The sequence below is a fragment of the Lithobates pipiens genome, unplaced genomic scaffold, assembly GCF_037356315.1.
Source record: "Lithobates pipiens isolate NorthernLeopardFrog02 unplaced genomic scaffold, aLitPip1_a1.2 Scaffold_16, whole genome shotgun sequence".
In the NCBI taxonomy this organism is placed as follows: Eukaryota; Metazoa; Chordata; class Amphibia; order Anura; family Ranidae; genus Lithobates; species Lithobates pipiens.
Genome location: NW_027507748.1, coordinates 133592119 through 133615963, shown reverse-complemented (window position 1 = coordinate 133615963; position 23845 = coordinate 133592119). Strand labels below are relative to the sequence as shown.

General features: G+C 43.1%; 1 protein-coding gene across 3 annotated transcripts in view; it reads right to left on the bottom strand.

Annotated features, from left to right (window-relative positions):
- The window catches only part of LOC143982076 (tapasin-related protein-like), a 91118-nt gene that overhangs the window by 25678 nt on the left and 41595 nt on the right, over positions 1-23845 (bottom strand). For 2 of the 3 annotated variants that reach the window (XM_077480471.1, XM_077480472.1), the window contains exons 2-4: positions 16815-16985; positions 6667-6948; positions 3403-3744 (exon numbers count right to left, since the gene is read on the bottom strand). In XM_077480471.1, coding sequence (XP_077336597.1) covers positions 3403-3744; positions 6667-6948; positions 16815-16985 — 795 coding nt within the window. The remainder of the gene's footprint in view (positions 1-3402; positions 3745-6666; positions 6949-16814; positions 16986-23845) is intronic. The other variant, XM_077480473.1, reaches the window with a different exon arrangement.

Below are 23845 nucleotides of genomic sequence, written 5' to 3'. Positions count from 1 at the left end.
ACTATACAAAGGGGACAATATCTGGCTATATTACATCTTATATCTTGGGATTGAGAGCTATAGATAGTGGAGAACACAGGTAAGTCAGATGGTCTGGTCTGTTGTGGAGAATAGTTTGTTAGCTTAGTAGGTTCATCACGTTTACATTTCTAATGTGGAGACAAACTTTTTTGACCTGCGATCTATGGTAGCCCCGTTCACAAAGTCTTTGTTCCAATGACAGAGCTTTTCTTTCAAAGTCCATCAAATTGGAACAGTTTTGCCTGATTTGTCTAAATTATCCAGTATCTCTTAAATAGTTTGGAAGGGATGACAGCAAGATGCATGCAAGAGGGCATTTTTGAAAGTAGTTTTCCTATATGCATGTACAGTGACTACTTTTTCTTGGATGGATCCAGATAGGGTAAGATCGAGAAAGTTTGTCTTTGTTTGATGTTCTTCTATTGTAAACCTGAAATTTAACTGATTGTTATTTAGGTAGTTCAGAAACTCGGTGGCTGGCAACCCCTGGTTAGTGATGAAAAAATCAGATCATCAATGTATTGATAATATGAGACAATGTGGTTTCTATGGGGCTTGTATGCATTGTAGATGTATTGTTCTTCCCACCAACCCATGTATAAATTAGCATAGATGGGTGAGAATCTTGCTCCCATGGAGGCTCCTTGTTTTTGTATGAACCATTTTTCATTAAAGAGGAAGCAGTTATAGTATAATCCAGTGTTTCTGAACTCCAGTCCTCAAGGCGCCCCAACAGGTCATGTTTCCAGTCTTCCCATTATTTTGCACAGGTGATTTGATCAGTTTCACTGCCTTAGTAATTATCACAGCCGTTTCATCGGAGTGAAATCCTGAAAACATGACCTGTTGGGGCGCCTTGAGGACTGGAGTTCAGAAACACTGGTATAAGGGATAGGAGACCCCTTCCAAAATGAACCTTTTAAGTTCTGGAGAATATTCCGTATATAGGTCCATATGTGGAGGGGGAAGCCTTTCCTCCAATCAGATCACACACAGTATATGCCCAAACTCCCCTCCAAATGCTGAAACAGGAAGAAAGATTTGCAACACAAAGTGCACTTTCTAAAGATTATAGAAAGGGAAAGACAGCAGATATACATGTAACACTTATGTAGGGAGATTTGTTTAATCTCTGTGTATCATCTGAGGCTGTTAAATTCACTGGGTATAGAAGAGGGTTTATATCCACTTTAGTGCATTCCCTACATTAAAGTGATACTAAAATCTTTTTTTTTTTTTTTAAATAACAAACATTTCATACTTACCTGCTCTATACAGTGGTTTTGCACAGAGCAGCCCAGATCCTCATTTTCTTGGATCCCCCTCCAGTGAACCTGGCCCCTCCCTTCTATCGAATGCCTCCACAGCAAGCAGCTTGCTGTCTCCTCATTGGCTCACTGACTTTGATTGACAGCCATTGGCACCCGCTGTGTGTCTCAGCCAATGAGTAGGGAAAATCCCGGACAACCGAGTCTCTTGTGCAACATTGCTGGATTAAGATGGGGCTCGGGTAAGGCTGCTGTACACAGAAGTTTTTTTTTATCCTAAAGTGATTGTAAACGATCACCTTGTAAAACAACCCATTCAGTTTAAAATAGAAATGAAAGGCAAAACATTTTTGTATAGATATAAAAATACAGTATAAATACTTTTTTTTCCCTTTTTTTTAAGTGATCGTATTCCCTCTGATCTCAGCTGCATAAAAGCTGGGGGGGGAGAAGCAGCAGCACGCTGAGCATCCCAGTGAATGGCTGTGCAGCAGGGGGTATGTCAGGACAACTCTAATGATTGGAGGAGAGCATGCAGAGTTCCCAGCATAGCTAGAGAACTGACCACGGTGTTCTCTCCTGCTTAGTGTGGTTCGTTTTTACTAGGAAAGCAGAGGGACCGACAGGAACACCAGTGATTTCACAAAAAGGAAGCAATACAAAAAGAACAGGATATTTTTTCATATAAGTACATGGCACAGCAGGTACATATCAGGAATATGTAGTGTAATGTCCCGTATACACGATCAGATTTTTCAACAACAAATGTTGGATCTGAGCTTGTTGGCAGAAAGTCCGACCATGTATATGCTCCATCGAACATTTGTTGTCGGACTTTCTGCCAACAAATGTTGGCTAGCAGGTTCTCAAATTTTCCACCAACAAAAGTCTGCGCATGCTCGGAATCAAGTACGAGCCAGAAGCGTTCTGTCTTGTAAAACTAGTGTTCGCAATGGAGATATCACGTACGTCTCGTACGTCACTATGTTTGTAAATGTTGGCCAACATTTGTGTGACCCTGTGTATGTAAGACAAGTTGGAGACAACATTCTTCGAACAAAATTCCATGGTTTTGTTGTTGGAAAGTCTGATCGTATCTACGAAGCATTAGAGTAACAAACACTTTATTGCATAGAATACATTAAGTTAAAAAACCTTTAGAACCATTTTAAGGTAAGAAAAAACGTCCTACTACCGTTCTAACCCTTTGTCCCTAAACACTTATCTGGCTCCTCTCATTGATCCAGCGCTCTCCCGGGTGCAGCATAGCTCCTCTTACTTCCTGGAGAGCAGCAGGAGCCATAGCCTGTCAGTCAAATTCCTGTGAGGAGGGGGCAGGGCGTGGCTTACCTGCACTGTGTGTGTTTATGGACTCACACAGTCCCTCTTGAGATCACACAAGCACGGGTGCTCCCATAGAACATGGCTTGCTAAGGAGGCACCCAGAGGAGGGAGGAGCAGACATCATCGGTGGGGGAATGTCAAAGAGGGGGTAAAGAAGCGCTCTGCGCAATATTAGGCAAGTAAAACTTTTAGTTTTTTTTTATTCATATGACGTCCACCCAGGATGGCCTCATTTTACTATGGCCTGGTTAAAGTATAACTAAAGGCAAAACTTTTTTTTGGTTTTGGATAGAGTGGAGATGGATTAGAACACCTGTCAGTTTTTTTTGCTGTCTTTGTCCCTATTATGGAGATTCACCCTCTTTATCGGTACTGTTTACCATCACTAAAAGGGAAAGTAAAAGAAAAACCCACATTTTGGTTTGTCAGAAAAGTAATAGAGGGGAAATCTTCCAATGGGGACACTAATTCTGGTGACCTGGGGATCCCCAAGGAACTTCTTTAATTTGCAGGGATGTCCTTTCTCTTCCTGTTTTGCTATGGGACAGGATGTGAAGGGAAATCTCCACAATGGGACACAAATGGCATAAAAAAATCAGGGGTTGTGATCCTCCCTTAGTCACTAAAATGGCAAAAAAAAAAAAAGTTTTGTCTATAGGTCTACTTTAAGACAATATTTGACTATCCTGGAGTTCAGCTTTAAACATGCCAGCTTATCAGTTAGTTACATGTGTCATCATTACATTATGGGCTATGACCAATCCCATACCTCTGACCTCAAGGTGAATCTGTTGTTCAGCATAGAGAGATCCTACGGACACAGTGCAGGTGAAGAGTCCTTCCTTTTCCAAAGCCATATTGGTCACACTAAGAGAAGCAATCCCCTTCTGTATTTCCTCCACTTGCACCAGACCCTTCTTACTGTGATACTCCAGCTCCTTTGTGGATCCATTGTAAGACAACAGTTTTAGATTCCTCCTTCCTTTCCCTTGGAAATTCCATGTAACTGAAGCTTCAGCCATGTGATCGACCAAGAAAGCACAATTCAGAACTTCGTTGTCATTCAGTCTGGTATAGATATGAGGGGTATGGGTACTTATCGTAAATGTAGCTATAGACAGAAAAAAAAGTTCAATGTACCATAGATACAATTTATTAATACAGTTGATTAATTTATTAGAAACAAATGATTGAATATATTTATTTTTCTTTAATGTGTGGAAAACGTATAATTTCATGAGTTTTTTTCTCATTTCTGTATGCTAAAAAAAAAAATGACAGAAAATTATTTTTGTTAGTAATCTATATCTCATCCAGTTAAAAGTAAACGACTTTGAGCAGAGCTACCTGGCCCTTATTCAGTAGATCAATTAAAACAAATACCCAGGCATTACCCAAATTTACCCTCAAACCTCCCTCCTCCTCTATAGTTAATTTTTCTTTTAACATGTTTTTGTAGCAAGAAACTATTTTATTAGTTCCTCTGATATCATTGCCAGGCTTGTAAAATTGTTGTTGGGGGGGGGGGGGGGGGAGGAGCTTGTGAAATCTCGGTTTCTGTAGGAACGCCCCCAAAACTACATCTCCCAAGAGCTATTTCCTTACGCACAGTGTGTGGGGAGGGTCTTGCCAGTCACAGCAGTATCACTGTTTTGCTGACAAAAAAACAGACAAACAAAAAAAAAACCAAATGTATTAAAACTAGAGTAGACAGAATTTGGAGCAGTCGTGAAAGGCAACCAATCGGCTTATATCTTTAATTTTTCAAAGCTTAAATTAAGAAGTTAGAGATAGAATTTGACTGGTTGCCATGAACAGCTGCCACAAATTCCGACTTGTTACAGGTGTATTATTTATTTATTATTTTTTATTACAGGTACTTATATAGCACTGTCAATTTACACAACACTTTACATATGCATTCACATTAGTCCCTACCCCCAAGGAACAATCTAAGACCCCTAACTCACATTCATACATACACATACTGTACTTGGACCAATTTAGACACAAGACAATTAACCTGCTATCATGTCTTTGGAGTGTGGAAGGAAACCCATGCAAGCACGGGCAGAACATGGAAGCTGCAGGCAGGTACAGTAGTGTTGTGGTTGGGATTCCAACCACAGATACCTAGTACTGCTAGGCAAAAGTGCAAACCACTTAGCCAATTCCTCCCAAGGAGTTCATGTTGAAAGGGACATACAGGTTTGGAGGATAGGGGGAGCTCTGTAGTCCAGCAAACAGGACTGACAACACTGATTGGGATTACAGTGCATCAGAGGCACAGTGCTGTCAGACGAAACAAGACATTAGGAGCACATGGGATTTCTGGCAGATCAGTAGGTATTTTTCTGTACTTAAACATTTATTTATTTATTTTTGCCCTGACATAAACATTAAGCTACTAAAACTAAGATCTTATTTATCAGTGAGTAGATGTGATAAATGTCTCCCTATTGTGCAAACTGAAACTACACACGTAGCATGAAGTAGCAATTGATGCTTTGTGATCACACAATGTTCCAATAGATTGATGCTAACTTTGTAACTTGTACCTCAAAGCCACAGGGAAAGTAAAAACACTGGAAGTGTTAAATGTTCCATTGGTCTAGGAGAACAAGAAAAACCCTTTTGGTCTAGAACAAGAAAAGCACTTTTAATTACCCAATCCTCTGCTTATGCAGGCTCCTCTGTACTGTAAAGTCGGCCATACATGGATCGAAATTTGGCTGTATGTATGTAGTGTTTATTGGTTTTCCAGTCTGGTATTCCATTGGATTAACTTAAAGCAATCCTCTCAGGCTTTTGTACAGAAGTCAATCTATTGGTTTCCCCGCAGTCTGCAGCACTGATCAGTTTATTCTGATGGCGGGAAGTCTCCCCACTGTTAGAATGCAATAGCTCAGCGGGGAGAATTCCCCCTTCCCACATTCAAAGTTGGTTGGACAAAAAAATACTGACTAATGTATGGGCTGCCTTAGACTGGTCCCCACAGCATCTCCTCCCCTATGCTCTGGTGGTCACAGGTCCTCTGATGTCATCAAGACTGGTGTAGGGCCCTTAGCACAGAACTGGACATGAGGATGCAGAGGTACAGTCCACCACTGGAGCATAGCAAAACGATTGCTGCTGAGAAGAGCAGGATTGAGTAAGTAAGTAAGTGCTTTTTCCCGTACTCTATACCTAAACAAGTATTTAACTTTTGTAGAGGAGGGGCAGCTCTACTGCAGGGGAGGATATTTATGTTCCCTGGAGTTGGGCTTTAAAGCCCTGTACACACAATCAGACTTTCCAACAACAAAACTGTGAATTTTTGTTCATAGGATGTTGGCTCAAACTTGTCTTGCATACACACGGTCACACAAATGTTGGCCAACAATTATGAACGTGGGAAAATGGTGACGTACAAGACATACGACAAGTCGAGAAAAAGGAAGTTCAATAGCCAGTGTAGCTCTTACTGCTTGATTCCGAGCATGCGTGAACTTTTGTGCATCGGACTTGTGTACACACGATCGGAAATTCTGACAACAACGTTTTGTTGGTGGAAAATCTGAGAACCTGCTAGCCAAAATGTGTTGGCGGAAAATCTGACAGCAAATGTTCGATGGAGTATACACATGGTCTGACTTTCAGCCAACAAGCTCACATCCAACATTTGTTGTCGTAAAATCTGATCATGTGTACGGGGCATAAGTGTTAGGAGGGAACAGATAAACAGTGTAGTGTACACAAAGTAGGTATTATTCATTAAAGCAGTGCATACTATAATAATGAGGGGCAAAGTGTAGTAATCCACACCAACCAATCACATTTCACTTAACTGATGTCAGAACTGAAATAGATAAATGTTTTGTTGCATTTGGTTACTGCACCTGGCATTTTGACTAACTGAATAAGTCTCAAAACCTAATCATAAAATAATAATGATAATAAAAAATGAATCTTGTTCTAAATTGTGAACAATGATATCAGCACATACGTTTGTGGTTGGTGACACACAACCAGCTAAATCTTGTGAAATACTGACCTAAAGTATGATGTATTTCATCATCATCTCTTTCATCATCTATTTCATCATCATCTCTTTCTGTCATTGATGGCGTCTGGGTAAGTATGGTGAAGAACGTTGACATCTGAAACGTGCCATCAGTGTGTTGTACAGTGACAATATACCAAGAATCCAGTGTATTGACAGAGGGGGTGATATTCGGCCATAACACCTGAATGTTGTCTGTGAAATAAGACTTGATCTTACAATTCAGCTTCTCTGTATCTGCTTGCAGAAATGGCATCAGCTTTAAGGATGAGTCTGCAAAGAAAGAAAGAAAGTTCACTGCAGTGAAAACAACTACATGGTAAATCTAAAGCCAAAACTTTTTTGGAGTTATTTTGGACAGAGTAAGGAATGGTAAACAGCCCTAATCAGATTTTTTGCCATTTGTGTTCCATTGGGTAGATTTCCTTTCACTTCCTGTCCTGTAAACACAACAGGAAGTAACAGGAACCTTTCCAAAGTTAGTGTCAACTCTAAATTTTGTGTCATTTTTTTTCTTCAAATCTTTTATTTAAAGAGACATGAAAGCATGAAACACAGCATCCTCAATTACATAAAAGAACATTGGCACCGGGTGAGGAAAAACAAGATACCGTGTCAAAGTAAACGAGACATGAAGAGCAAACTTTCCACTCTCAACATGTAAAGTCAACACTTTGGAGGGTCTGAGGGAATATAGTTGTAAACCTCTACCTCTAATGCCCCATACACATGATCAGAAATTCCGTCAGAAAAAACTTGGATGGTTTTTCTGATGGAATACCGCTCAAGCTTGCCTTGCATACACACAGTCACACAGAAGTTCTTTGAACTTTCGACTGTCAAGAATCGGGTGACGTACAACACTACGATGAGCCGAGAAAATTAAGTTCAATGCTTCCAGGCATGCGTTGTATTGTTTCCGAGCATATGTGATTATTTTTGTGCGTCCGAATTGCATACAGACAAATGCATTTTCGGACAGGAACTTTTTCCGACCGAAAAATTGAGAACTTGTTCTCAATCTTTTGCTGGCTGGAATTTTGACAGCAAAAGTCAGATGGAGCATACACATGGTTGGACTTTCTGACCAAAAGCTCACATTCGACTTTTGCTGGCAGAATTTCTGATCGTGTGTATGGGGCATAAGTCATTAAATGTCTATTCATTGGGTTTTAATGTGTTGCAATAGATGGTCTCATGGTCCCCGTCTCAACTTTTTCAAATATTCTAAAACATTAGTAAGATATGTATCTGTAGTGGGAATACAAGAGGGATAGAGGGAGAAGAGAAAGAGGAAGAAAGAAAAGGCGAGAAGACCCCTGGGAGTGTGGGAGAGGAAGGAGGGGATGGGGGGAGGGGGTGTAGAGAGGGGAGGAAGAAGAGGGAGTGGTGGGGGGACTGGGGGAGGGAGGAGAAGGGGAATGGGGCCCCGGGTGATGAATGTGCATCTCCCAGGTTGCAGTACAAACAGGAATGGTCGGTGGAAAATGTGAGAAGGCCACTGACTTCCATCATGGCTATATTAGGGCTGGGCTAGTCTACCATATCCCTTTCAAATAGAGCACGTCCCTCGTCAGAGAAGGCAGACATATACATTTTGTATCTTTTGTATGCTGTGACAAGAAAAGTAGGCCTTAAAGTGGTTGTAAAGGCAGAAGGTTTTTTTTTTTTTTACAGTGCCTTGAAAAAGTATTTATACCCCTTGAAATTTTCCACATTTTTCTATTGTTACAACCAAAAACGTAAATGTATTTTATTGGGATTTTATGTGATAGACCAACACAAAGTGGCACATAATTGTGTAGCTGAAGGAAAATGATACATGGTTTTCAATATTTTTTACAAATAAATATCTGAAAAGTGTGGCGTGCATTTGTATTCAGCCAACTTTATGCTGATACCTCTAACTAAAGTCTAGTGGAACCAATTGCCTTCAGAAGCCAGCTAATTAGTAAAAAGAGTCCACCTGTGTGTAATTTAACCTCAGTATAAATACAGCTGTTCTGTGAAGCCCTCAGAGGTTTGTTAAAGAACCTTAGTGAACAAAGAGCATCCTGAAGGCCAAGGAACATACCAGACAGGTCAGGGATAAAGTTGTGGAGAAGTTTAAAGCACAGTTAGTTTATAAAAAAAAAATATCCCAAGGTTTGAACATCTCACAAAGCAATGTTCAATCCATCAACGGAAAATGGAAACAGTATGGCACAACTGCCATGGCCGTCCACCTAAACTGAAAGGCCGGGCAAGGAGAGCATTCATCAGAGAAGCAGCCAAGAGGCCGATGGTAACTCTGGAGGAGCTGCAGAGATCCACAGCTCAGGTGGGAGAATCTGTTCACAGGAAAACTATGAGTCGTACAAATCTGGCCTATATGGAAGAGTGGCAAGAAGAAAGCCATTGTTGAAAAAAAGCCTTTAGAAGTCCCATTTGCAGTTTGCGAGAAGCCATGTGGGGGACACAGCAAACATGTGGAAGAAGGTGCTCTGGTTAGATGAGGCCAAAATTTAACTCTTTGGCCTGAACACACCATCCCCGCTGTGAAACATGGTGGTGACAGCATCATGTTGCGGGGATTCTTTTCTTCGGCAGTGACAGGGAAGCTGGTCAGAGTTGATGAGAAGATGGATGGAGCCAAATACAGGACAATCTTAGAAGAAAACCTGTTAGAGTCTACTAAAGACTTGAGGCTGGGGCAGAAGTTCACCTTCCAGCAGGACAACGACCCTAAACATACAGCCAGAGCTACAATGGAATGGTTTAGATGAAAGCATATTCGTGTATTAGAATGGCCCAGTCAATGTCCAGACCTAAATCCAATTGAGAATATGTGGCGAGACTTGAAAATTGCTGTTCACAGACGCTCTCCATCCAATCTGACAGAGCTTGAGCTATTTTGCAAAGAAGAATGTGCAAAAATGTCACTCTCTAGATGTGAAAAGCTGGTAGAGACATACCCAAAAAGACTTTCAGCTGTAATTGCAGCGAAAGGTTGTTCTACAAAGTATTGTCTCAGGGGTGCTAAATACAAATGCATGCCACACTTTTCACAGATTTATTTGTAAAAAAAAATGTAAAACATTTATAATTTTCCTTCCACTTCACAATTATGTGCCAATTTGTGTTGGTCTATCTCATAAAATCCCAATAAAATACATTTATGTTTTTGGTTGTAACATGACAAAATGTGGAACATTTCAAGGGGTATGAATACTTTTTCAAGGCACTGTATTTTATTGCATTTTATGCATTAAAATACATAAAAGAGGAGGATCTGGGCTGCTTTGTGCAAATCTACTGCACAAAGCAGGTAAATATAACATTTTTATTTTTTTACTAAAAAAACTGAGACTTTACAATCACTTTAACCCAGCAATCGCACGAAAGATGTCCAGTGTGGTCTGAGGTTCTGTGCTGAGAGCGTGTTTACTGCCCACATTGGTCAGGGTCAGGGTTTGTGATCAGGAGCCAGAGGGACAATCTCTGATGATATAACCTCTGGGAGAACCAAATGAATTCTTCTCCTGCTTATTGACAGCCTACTATTTGTAGCTGCCGACTTTTATTAAGCAATGAAATGGCTGGAATTCCTCTTTAAGCACAAACCAAACAATGAAAACAGTAAAAAATACTGTGTATACATGGTGTCATAGTGACATCTAGTGGTATTAATATGCATTGAAATGTTTTAAACTTCCAGTAATAGATAATATAACACAGAGCTGGAGTTCTTTAAATATGTAGTTTCTCCTCTTTACCTATTAATTTGCTTTTATATTTGTGCAGCAAGGTCCCAGGCCTCCTTTGATCTAATGAGAACCTCCAGAGCCAGGGACAGCTGATATCCTTCTGTATGTGGTGGGTTGTGAGGCATGGTGGGTTCAGAGAAGTTAAAGTTATTGGGCGCCAGACACTTCTGAAAAGAAAAAGTGTATTTGTCTTAACAAACTTCTTGGAGGAGAGAGGGTTAGGGCCAGGACACCCTTAGGTAGTTGCAATGTCAATTGGCAGACTCCGAGACTTCTACAGGTAGACAGCCATGCAGGGAAAGGTATCCATCAAGGCACCACATCTTCACGTGCAGGAATGCTGTCTCCTATGGCAACAGTCTTTAACAGTTCCTAACACAAAGCGTAACAGTTCTTTCACTACAATTGCTCCTTGTAGTTCTTCAGCTCATTAAGCTCCCGGTCTCTCGCTAGACTAGATAATTCACTGCCACTGAATCCCTTAAAATGGAAGTAAACCCTTCCAAACAACTTTGACCTACAGGTAAGCCTAGATTAAGGCTTACCTGTAGGTCCAAGTAATATCTCCTAAACCTATATGGTTTAGGAGATATTTGCCCGAAAATGGGCACCGCTGTCTACGGCGCATGCGCCGTAGACAGCGGCGCGCAGGCGCACTAAATGCGGCAAGTCCAAGAATGGATTTGCCAAATTTGTCTACTCCCGTGCGCATGCGCGGGAGTGACGTCATCGCGGCTCCGGCGAATGGCAGCGTCGGAGCTCCGAGACGCGACTCCCGTGCGCATGCGCGGGAGTGACGTCATCGCGGCTTCTCCGCTGTCATTCGTCGGAGCTGCGAGAGACGCCACAACCAAGATGGATGCGGCGGACTACAGGTGACAGCGGCGACTTCGCTGGCTCCTGTGTCAGGTAAGTGACACATAATGAGCTACTATGCGATGCATAGTAGTCCATTATGCTTTACCTTTGCAGGGAAAAAAAGAGGAAGTAAACCCATCAGGGTTTACTTCCTCTTTAAGCTCCTCCAATATTCACAGTTTTATCTTCCTCAAGCGCCACCCCCGCTTCTCTGCTGGGTCCCTAGCTTGGTACTCTAGATACCTCTCAAGCTTCAACCCCACTGGCCTGTTCGGTCCCTGGCTTGACACACAAGGCTGCTCTGCAATCGTTACCTCCGCTGGTTGGGTCCCTGGCTTGAAACCCACTGAAGTTTCCTGGACACGTTCTCCAGTTGGCAGAACCGTCACTTCTGGTTGGACTGCAAGCCGCAGTCCCAACCCTGCGCTGCTGTCTTGCTTCTGGATAGGCCCTCAGACAGCCTAGCAGCCAGATATGCTTGGGATAGACCCAATCTCCGGCCTAGCAGCCCAGACAGTACGCTCGTCCACCAGACAGCTATCTAGATGGCATAGAACATAGATAACCTGACCTCACCCAAATATATAGGCTCTCCCAGCAGGCCAAGGGATTGAGGAAAACCCCTGCCCTTTGTCTGAGATATCCCATATAACCATAACCTGACCTTGCATTGCCCTTCTCATATCTAGTACCACCAAGTACCCGGCCACCTAGTAGTAGAAGAGAAAAGTGCAAACTTGGGGAGAAATCAATAGATCTCTATCAATCAACCAGGATAACTACTCAAGTAAACTTGTGAGGAGCAACCCTGCCTAAACTCCAGGGTGCTACATCTGTATTTGTTTATTATTATTATGATTATTATACAGGATTTATATAATGCCAACAGTTTACACAGTGCTTTACAATATAAAGCGGTACAGTATGATTACGATTTACTACAGAAGGAATATCTAAAAGGGAGGGGGAGGTGCTACGAAATGTAATGGCTGCGGGCGATGATCTGATGGAGGTGACTCGGGTAAAGTTCTTAGGTGGGGTAGGTTTCCCTGAATAAGTGAGTTTTCAAGGATCACCTAAAGAGGGACAGGGTAGTAGCTGACTGGACATACTGGGGCAGGGAGTTCCAGAGGATGGTTGAAGCTCTGGAGAAGTCAGAAGGTGAGTATGGGAAGAGGTGACAAAGGAGCTAGAGAGCAGGAGGTCTTAAAAGGAGCAGAGAGGGTGATTTGGGCGGTACCTGCAGATAAGGTTGGTGATGTAACTAGGGTGAGATGTTGAGGATGGCCTTGTATGTTGTGTCTAGTATTTTGAATTTTATACAATGGGGTAGGGGAAGCCAGTGAAGAGTTTGGCAGAGAAAGACAGCAGTCATGGATCGGTTAGGAAGGTGTATTAGTCTAGCAGCAGCATTCATAATAAACTGAGGGGGGGGGCTGTGTAAAGGTAGACCAGTGAGGAGTTAGTTGCAGCGGGGGGGGGGGGACCTGTGTAAAGGTAGACCAGTGAGGAGGGAGTTGCAGTAGTCAAGGCGTGAATGTGGTGTCGCTAGTCAGGAAGGGGCAAATTCTGGAAATGTTGTAGAGGTTAAGGTGGCAAGATTTAGCCAGTGATTGGATGTGGGGGCTGAACGAGAGGTTAGAGTCCCGGATTACACCCAGCATTCTAGCATGTGTGGAACGACCAGTGGTTGTACCGTTGACCTCAATGGTAAAGTCCAGGGCCATCTTTAATATTGATTGGACCCTGGGAAAAACTTTTCTTGGGACCCCCCCCCCCCCCCCCCCATGCAGTTTTGCTCTCCATCTGCTCTGAGACATACAATAAGTAGCAGCTGGACTCAAAATCAGTTACAGAATCAGATCAGGCAGCTATTGCGATTGGTTGCCAGAAGTTACAGTGTATCATTACCACTCACTGACTGGTTGCTAGAGGTTACAGCACACATTGCGGCTCACTGATTAGTTACTAGAGGTTACAGCAAATGATTTCTGCTTGTTGATTGGTTGCTAGAGATTACTGTGGGTATGACCTCAGGGGGGCATGATATACATATGAATGCCACGACCACTACTATTTACATATGGATGCCACCACTATTTACATATGAATGCTCATAATTTACATGTAAACACAGGGTCTGCAGGTGAGTCATCTGTACACAACAATAGGGCAGAGCTGGGCAGTATTATTAGCAGAGATATTGGGACACGGCCCAGGACTAAAAGCTCAAGGGACGAGGGCATTTAAACCAGGATAGCTGGCAAGTATGAGGCAGCTGCTTTGGTCCCCACAACAATGCCCCTTTTTCCCTGGCTTAAAAACGGCCCTGGTAAAGTCATGAGGAGGGGAACGGGAAAGATTACAAGCTCAGTTTTAGAAAGATTGAGTTTGAGGAAGTGGTGTGACATCCATACTGATATGTGAGTAAGTTTGTGTTACATGAGGAGATTGAGTGGGTGAGTTGAGGAGTCGAGAAATAGATATTGGTGTTGTCAGCATAACAGTGGTTTTGGAAGTCATGGTAGGTTATTAACCTGCCCAGGAAAGAGGTATAGAGAGACAGAGCCTTGTGTACCTGTGTTGAATTTGACACTGAAAGTGTGCTGAGATGTGTGTAGCCCCCTGTTGCAAAAAATGGGGCTATATTGTAAATTTCGTTTTTGGCTGAGCTGTAGCCAGCTCAGATTGATTGTATATAGTTTATTGATTCTGTCCTAAATTGTGTTGTGCATTTCCTACTATTTCCAGTAGGTGTCACTGGTACTACAGGACAGTGTGAGAATAAAAACTTAGTTAAGCTGTAATGAATATTCTTTTTCCAGAAACAGCCCAGTAGGAGGTCCCTTCTGCTGTGCATTCTGGGAGGGGGTATTTATGGGACAGATGCCATGTGCACTAATCAGTCCTGACCTCGTGGCCCTCCAGGCCTGGAAGCTACGCTGCTGAAAGCTGTGCAAGTAGGCCCAGAAGCCTGCCTGGGGCCTACTAATTCTGAGGTGGTCCTTAGGCTGTCTTGCCAGATTGGAAGAATCTGAGCCAAGCTGAGGAGATCCAGAGGAGGACCCTTGCTGGAGAGAGCCAGGATGAAAGCTGGTCTCTCAGAAGGGCCTGGTGACTTACCCTCACAGTACTGCCAGGTCGGCTTAAAGGTTCTGGTTCTGTGACGCTGTTCTACAATTCAATCAAATTAATACATTCCTGGCTGCTAAGTTTGTGAGAGAGACTTATCCAGGTATCTGCTGGCTGCTAAGTCCTGTGAGAGAGGCTTATCCAGACACCGTACCGTTTGTTAGGTCTGTGGCAGAGACCTACCCAGCGATACAAGATTCTGCTAAGAGAAAGCTGTTTTGTCCTTTATGCTGAAGAGTCTGTAAGTGATCTGCTACAAAAAGGTATCTGCAACTCTCCCCTAAACCTCTTTACTACTTCTTTAAAGTTCTTCATTAAAGCATTGAAAATTATCTAAAGTGACTGGTGCCTATTATTGTTCTCACTTCCCATTATAGCCATGGACTCAGCCCTGGGGTGAATGTAAGCCTGCTCCCTGTCTCTGGAGGTACCTGTCTGCTCCCAGTATACTCAGGGGGTGCGCTACAGTTGGGAGAAGAACCAGGAAAGAGCAGCGTTGTGGAGTTTGAGGAGGAGTGGGTGGTCAACTGTGTCAAAGGCAGCAAAAAGGTAGAAGAGAATGAGTATGGAGCACTGGCCATTGGTTTCAGCAGTTAGTAGGAAATTGGTGAGTTTTAGTAGAGCAGTATTAGTGGAATGTTGTGGGCAGAAGCTTGACTGTAGGGAATGGAAAAGGATGTTGTCAGTGAGGTAGCAACTAATGTGGTTGTAGACAAGGCGTTCAAGAACTTGGAGGCAAATAGGAGTGGGGAGATGGGTCTTAAAGCGGAGTTCCACCAAAAAATTGAACTTCCGTTTTTTCGGTTCCTCTCCCCCTCCGGTGTCACATTTGGCACCTTTCGTGGGGGGGGGAGTAAATACCTATTTTGCTCCCACTTCTGGGCATAGATTCCCAAGCCACCTGCGGGTAGCTATGCCACTCCCCCCGCTGTCTTCTGAGATACACACAGGTCCCAGAACACAGCAGGGACTGGTGGGATAGCACAGCGCGAGCCACGCATGTGCAGCAGGGAACCAGGAAGTGAAGCCATAAAGCTGCACTTCCTGATTCCCTTACTGAGGATGGTGGCAGCAGCACCCGACAACTGATGGATAGATTGGCTTCAGGCACCGACATCGCGGGCACCCTGATCAGGTAAGTGCCCGTATTTTAAAACTTAGCAGCTGCAGTATTTGAACCCCGATCACCTAACTCCACCTAAATCCACACCAATAAATAGGCTCTCCCAGCAGGCCAAGGGACCAAAGAAAACCCTGCCCATTGGCTGAGACACCCATCCATTCAGGCCTGAGCTTGCAAAGCCCCTTTTTTATGTAATAGGGTGCAACAAATCCAGACTTAGAGAGGAATTAATTGACCTCCTAACAATTGGCCAAGGCAACTGTCGCCTGGCAACTAAATTTAATAGCAACCCTGCCTAAACATCAGGCAGCTACATCTCCAACAGAGGACTGATAGAGTAATGGAAGATAAGTACTAAAGGAACCCATGTAAATAAAGAAAGACTCCCAGACTAATCACCTGGTGATCCCAAATGTTAGCAACATAATCCAAGTGTGGCGTGCAATGTCCTCAGAAGAGAAAAGAGACTGTCTATTCCAACTGAGGGTGATATAAATACCAAAGGCACTGCCCCGGGTCCCTTCCAACGCTACGTTGGCATGGCTAATGAGGGGGGGAGTCATGGCCTAGGCGGCAGCCGCTGTCCAGGGATTGATGCCGAAGAGCTTCTCTCATGGAATAGCCACTGATGTTATAAAAGCACGCAATGGCGCCAAATTTGACGCTATGTGTCCGGCGTGGGACAGAGGAAAAAAGAGGTGGGGGCCCAGGTGCACCTCGCAGCTCCCGGGTGCAGAGACAACCAGCCAGCCAGAGTACAAGCATGTGCAGCCCTTCACTTCTATGGCCAACATTTGGCTCCCCGGTTGTGGAAAACTTATCAGATTTTTGTGCTAGAACTCATTTGCTCTTCTTACCATCCTTGTACATGAGCCCTAAAAATGTGGTATTTGTTTGTAAAGGCTGCCAATTGAATAGTACAATCTTATACAAGGGGTGGGTAGAGATGCAGCTGTATGGCGGGGAATGCCTCCACCACCTATGATTGACTGTCCACTTTGACAGCTTCTTGGAGGTTAGCTTAGGTGGGTTCAGACTTGTATGCAAACACACCTGAGATTATTCCTCCTTAACAGCATAGCTGAGGACCGAGCTGGAAAAAACGTCCACACTTTGAGATTGCCACCTGACAGCTAGACGTACGGTAGTAGAAATAAAATAAAATATTTTTTTTGTTTTTTTACTGAATGTTTTGAAAAATGTGTGTACATACAAATACAGTCCTATTACCAAAGGTTAATATGTCATGATTTTTTATATATTATGTTTTACATTCTCACCTTTAAAAACAAAGGTAGGTCCTTGTAGGGTCTTGTACACTTCTGGTCTGCTTCCTACAACCAGCCAGGCTTTTTGTGGAGGAAGACTCGTGTTCACCCATTGACCCTCCTGAATTTTTTCATACAGACAATGAAGCTTTATGAATGCCTTCACTCCAGAAGACCAGCTTCCTGGAAAAAAAGAAAAAATCCATAGTTGTTCTACTTAAAACCAATGTATGTATCTATTCTGTATGGATCCTATTGCGTACAGGGAATCTGGCAGGGTAGAAATATGGGATCTGCTTTGCAACTTTGGGAGAGTCATCTTCATAATTATGATAATACAGGGCTCAGCCTGGAACAATGACTTAACAATAACTATGACATAATTATTAAAAAATAAATCAGACCTAGATAAACCTCTTGGTACTTATAAGAAAGGGCTAGATAGCCTGAAAACCTGTACTGAAAATTTAGCTCATGTCATAAAAGTAAGTCAATACACAACGTCAGCCTGGCTGCAAAATAAATAATAATAAAAAAAAAACGTATGCATGTAATTCATTTGACAGTTTATAAGAGTACTACACATAGCCTTACATTGAAGTTGTGCCCAGTATAAATGAAAACATTTTTTTTTAACTCATTGAAAAATACTTTTCACCAAGTTTGTTGATGGACACCTCTATCTTAATTCTAACAACTGGGTTATACTGCCACCTGCAGTAGTAAGAAGGTACAAAACAAAAGCTTAGCCTTGGTGCAGCTGTGCTGATAGCCAAACCTGTTATTTCCTGGAGAGCTTAGTTACTAAAGAAGTAAAAGGAGGAAAACGCATTCCAAAACATAGGCAACATACTTTATTCTGCATCAATAAACAAACAGTAAAGGTGCAAATAACTTTCAGGGTAAAAAAAAAACATTAAACAGGCCACTAAATCTTAGGAGGGAATAATAGGTTCTAACTACTTGACAATGGGCAAAAAATTGGAAGTCAGGTGGTGTGGCCACCCCTAGGCTGAGCTTTTGTTTTTGCACCTAGTCACCTACTTCTGCAGGTGGCAGCATAACCTAATTGTTGAGATTAGGAGAGCTGCATGTGTCAAATAACAAAATAGAAAATGATACCTACAGTGCATCCGGAAAGTATTTTCAGCACTTCAGTTTTTCCACATTTTGTTATGTTACAGCCTTATACCAAAATGGATTAAATTCATCATTATGCTCTTCAAGATTCTACAAACAATACCCCACAATGACAATGTGAAAGTAGTTTGTTAGAAATCTTTGCAAATGTATTAAAAATTAAAAACGAAAAAAAAAAAATCCCTTTGCTCAATACTTTGGTAAGGCACCTTTGGCACCAATTACAGCCTCAAGTCTTTTTTAGAATGATGATACAAGCTTGGCACACCTATTTTTGGGCAGTTTCTCCCATTCTTCTTTGCCAGACCTCTCAAGAAGAGATGGGCCCGATGTTCGTTTGGCTGTAGGCCAAACGAACATATGGGGCGCTCGCAGGAAGTTCGCCTGCCACAATGCGCCCCATAATGCACTGAAAGTTGGCAGTGCTTTGAAGGCTGCTGATTGGCCAAAGCATGCACCTGACCTGTATGCTTTGGCCAATCAAAGTGTGATCTGCTGTGAGAGCCATGATTGGCCAAAGGCAGGGTACCTTGGGCCAATCATGGCTCAGGGGCTTAGTCCACTCCCCACACTATATAAGGCTGCTTACACAGCGGTCATGTATAGCGTTTATGAATGGAGAGATATTAGGCGGGTTAGTTAGTGGATTGAGCACGCAATTAGTGTAGTATATATAATACAGTGCAGAGTATCTAGTGCAGTCAGTGAGTGTAGTATAAGTGTACATATTTGGCAGCACAGCATGGATCAACAATCACCGTCCAAAAGGTTTATTGCAGAGAGATCACATCACAGAGACAGATGCAACATTTCGGAGCCACAAAAACACAGCAGTCAATGGGAGACCTTATACGCGCAAACTTATACGCGCGGATAAGGTTGGCTGAAGACCAGTTATGAAACAGTGAGGGGGGAAGTCCACGCTGGGTAAAAGGCTGGGTTCCAAAAATAGGATAGAAGTGGGTTCTGAGGAGACAAGAAACCAAATTTAGTTTTGAGTCTAACCCATAAGTATAAATAGTGACCAGTGACAGGGTTCCGTAATGACTTGCGGTCAATTGGGCGGAGCCATAGCAAATTCGCCACTGAGAGGGGATCACAATCGATGGATTCCAGTGCAACTGATAAAGGAGTTTCATAGGGTGAGTGATATTTTTGGGAATTGAGCCAGATGGGCTGCTTGATAGTACTTTGAGAGATTTGGGAGCCCTAGACTGCTTTTGTATTTGGTGCAATATAAGATTGTTTTAGCTACCTGTGGTCTAGACGTAGGTGAGCACACAGTGTTGTAATATCCTCAGTAAATGTGGAGGGATGGGAATTGGTAATACCTGGAACAATTTTTGGCAATATTGCCATTTTGACTACATTGATGCGACCCAGCCATGCCAGGGGCAGAACCAACCACATGGACAAGAGGCCAGTTAAATGGGTTAGCATAGGAGGGTAGTTAACTGAATATAAATCAGCAGGATCAGCTGTTAATTTGATTCCAAGATAGAAGATAGAGTGGGGTGGCCATGCAAATGGAAGGACCTGTTTGAGATGTGAGGTGGTTAATGAGGGCAAAGCTATATTTAGGGCTCTGGAATTCTATGGGTTGATCACTAGGCCAGACAGAGCAGAAAATTGGTCTAGAGTTGCTAGAAGGTTGGGGGCAGAGGTCAGTTGGCATGTGAGAAAGAGGAGATTATCATTCGCAAATAGACAAAGCTGATCATGGTGACCACCCAGTTCGAGTCCCTTAACGTCAGGATTAGATCATATCAAATGTGCTAGGGGTTCAATAGCTAGAGAGAAGAGGAGCGGAGAGAGGGGGCATCCCTGCCTCGCTCCACTTTGGATAGGGAAGGGGTCTGACTTATATCTCACATATTTAATATATGCCATAGTGTGCAGTGTCTAAAGAGGATATCCAGTTAAGGAAATGTGGGCCGAAACCCCAGTGACGCAAACTGAATTGCAAGTGGGGCCAAGAAAGTGCATCAAAGGCTTTTCTAGTGACACAAAGCAAATTGGTATGTGGCGGGAGCAGGCTGTGTGTGACAATATGACTACCCGGTGGGCATTATCTCCCACCTGAATTTTGTAGATGAGGGACCCAATTACCAGATTCAGAGGAGAGGAAATGATTTTAGCCATTAGCTTAATGTCTAAGTTGGATATGGGTCAATAATTTGCCCAGGAGGAGTCGTCGGAATGTGGTTTATTCAGCATGGAGATAATGGCGGTGAGGGAGTCACAGCAAAAGGACTGACCTTTCAGGATAGAATTAAAGCCTTTGACTAGCAGGGGGATAAGCAGGTCAGCAAAGCGCTTGTAGTAGGCAGTCATGAAGCCATCAGGGCATGGACATTTGTGGTTCTTCAAGGCTTGATATCTGTTCAGAGATAGGTCGATCAAGTTTAGTACACTGCAACGCTGATAGAGATAGGAGGTTGAGGTTAGAGAATAACGCTGAGGCATAGGCTTTGTCGAAAGCGGTATTTGCAGTGTATAGGTCAGAGAGGTGTTTGCGGAACAAGGCTAGAATTTTTACAGGGTTGATAGAGTTGGTGTCTTTGGTAACTTTCAAACGTATGGGCTTATGTGCTTGATCTAATCTGCAGAATGACAAAGCAAGGAAAGCGTCAGGGTTATTGGTTTTCGTGCATGTTTTGTGTCTAGATGGTCGTAGTGTCTTCTTGGCCAATTCCGTCAAAAAAGATCTAATTCTAGTCTGGTCTTATCTAGAGTCAGTTTATGAGCGGGTGTGGGGTCAGCCTGAAAGTCAGCTTTGGCTTGATAGAAGGTGGCTTCCAACTGGTGGTGTAGATTCCGTCACTCTTTTTTTTATAGTAGGAGGCCTTACTAATACAAGTGATCCTGATTACAGGTTTATGTGCCTCCCAAGTTGTTAGGGACAACACATCATCTGTGACATTATATATAATATACTCTTTGATAGCCAAGGCATGTCCCATCAGATAGGTAGGATGAGAAAGGGGGGTGTCTTTAAGGCACCATATGCGGTCTCCTTGTTGGGGTACCAGGGATTCAAGGGATGTAAGAACGGTGTTGTGGTCAGACTATGTGACAGGTAGGATAACTGAAGAGAGAAGGGCTGGGGCTGTCTTGATAGTAAGACATGATCAATGCGAGAACGTGTTTTGTGGGGATGGGAGTAATGAGTATATTGGCGCCTAGCTGGATTTGTTTCTCTCCAGGAGTCCAGGAGAGAGTAGCTTTGCAAAAAATGTTGGAAAGTAAATTTACTGGGGATGGGGGTGACAGGAATAGGAGATTTATCCAATAAAGGATGAATCATTTGGTTTGAGTCTCCGCAGATTAACAGGGTGCCCTGTGTATGTGTATTGCTAAATTGAAGTAGGTGGGAGAGAAACAAAGTGGGGTTTCAGTTAGGTGCGCAGTACGATACCAGTTACTTCTGTGTCAAAAAGTTGGCTGGTCTAAATTATATATCTGCCTTCAGGGTCACTAATCTCTGCCTGGAGTTTGAAATGGCCCATTTCTAAGGAACTGGCTTCCATTTTTTCTCGGGAGATCTTTTGCTTGCATGTGCTACCCAAGCTGATTGTCTCAGACAGGGGTAGTCAGTTTGTGTTCCGATTCTGACAAGCCTTTTGTGCACAGTTGGGAATTCAGCTTGCTTTCTCCTCTGTTTATTACCCTCAGTCTAATGGGGCCGCAGAACGAGCCAATCAGTCCTTGGAGCAATTCCTAGGTTGCTATATTTCTTACCACCTTCTATGTTGCCTGACTCTTTTGTTCCACAGAGTATTCCTGTGTAGGGATGAGCCGAACACCCCCCGGTTGGTTCGCACCAGAACTTTCGAATGGACCCCAAATTTGTACGAACTTTAGAACCCCATTGAAGTCTATGGGACTCGAACGTTCGAAATTAAAAGTGCTAATTTTAACGGCTAATATGCAAGATGCTATCCTAAAAAGGGTTTGGGGACCTGGCTCCTGCCCCAGGGGACATGGGTCAATGCCTAAAATGTTTTTAAAAATGGCCATTTTGGCGGGAGCACTGATTTTAATGACGATTAAAGTGAAAAAAAAAAGTGAAATATTCCTTTAAATATCGTGCCTGGGGGGTGTTTGTAGTATGCCTGTGAAGTGCCACGTGTTTCCCATGTTTAGAACAGTCCCTGCACAAAATGACATTTAACGGAAATAACATCATTTAAAACTGCTTGCGGTTTTAATGTTATATCTGGTTCCTACAATATGGTTGAAAATCATTGAGAAAAATGGCATGGGTAGCCCTCCCTGCCCATTACCAGCCCCTTTGGGTCTTGTACGCATATTAAGGGTAACCCCGTACCCATATTAAAAAAAGGAAATGTGTGTGGCCCCCAGGCCCTATATACTCAGAACAGCAGTATACAGGCGGTGCAAACAAGACAGGGACTGTGTAGGTTTGTTGTGTTAAGTTGAATCTGTTTGTAATTTTCAACTGGTACATTTTTAAAGTGTAGCTCCAGTCAAAAAAACAATTTTTAAGCTTTTTGGAAAACATAGGGAAGGGTTATCACCCCTGTATAATTTGTTTTGTCGTACATCTTTTTTCATCTCACTTGCTGTTGTCTCTTTCCATTTGCAAGTAGGAGATGTTTGTAAGTTGGATGTTTGAAAGTAGGGGCCTGCCCTATATGCTCTGCAGAAATGGCAGAACAAGGTGTTGGTTTTGCCACAGCATTGTAAGCCCTCAAAGTGACTCTTGGTGGGCGCTGGAGAGCCCTGCTGTGAACGATTATATCAAGAATTGTAATTACATGCCATTGTTGAACAGTGGTAGAAAAATTTACCTTTGGTGGTTGTGGTGCTGGTGCCACAACACTATAAGTCCTCACAGTTACTCTGGGTGGGCACAGGAATGGGACAATTATATCAAGTGAAATATATCTGTGAAATATTATATCAAGAATTGTAATTACATGTCTCTGTTAAACAGGGGCAGAAAAATTGGGCCTTAGGCACTGGTGCTGGTGCCACGACACTGCAACCTCTCCCATATACTCTAGTTTTAGTGCAGGAATTAGCCCTGCTGCAAAGCATTGCATCAAAAATTGTAATTAAACGCCCCTGTTAAACAGGGGCAGAAAAATTGGGCCTTAGGCACTGGTGCTGGTGCCACGACACTGCAACCTTTCCCATATATTCTAGTTTTAGTGTAGGAATTAGCCCTGCTGCAAAGCATTGCATCAAAAATTGTAATTAAACGCCCCTGTTAAACAGGGGCAGAAAAATTGGGCTGATGGCATCACCCAGAACCAGAAATGTTCTTCCAACATACCAGCAGAGGAGGAAGAGGATAGACAATCAACATAACAAGACAGTCACTCAGCATCAGCATAGGCAGTCTTGAAGGGATGTGGTATTTCAAAAAAAATTATTCGGTTACATCAGCTTCAGGTGCTTGGTAGCTGTGGGTGATCCAAGACTGATTCATCTTGATGAAGGTCAGTCGATCAACTGATTCGGTGGACAGGCGCACCCTGTGATCGGTAACAAAGCCACCAGCAGCACTGAAGGTGCGTTCCGAAAGAACGCTGGATGCAGGACAGGCCAGTAGCTCAATTGCATACTGTGCAAGCTCTGGCCAGTGATCCATCCTCAAGACCCAGTAAGCCAGAGGATTTTCGGTGGGAAAGGTGTCCAAGTCTGACCTTTCCCCTAGGTATTCCTGCACCATGTAAATCAGACGCTGACGATGGTTGCTGGAACCGATCATACCTTGGGGCTGCGGACTAAAAAATTGTCTGAAAGCGTCGATCAGACGGCCACCTTCTCCACTGCTCCTTCTGACCGATGCCTCAGCAACACGTTGTCCAGGACCAGGAGTTTGTAACCTCCCAGTCTTTGGGAACGCGTTGCAGAGACCTTTCTGCAAGGCC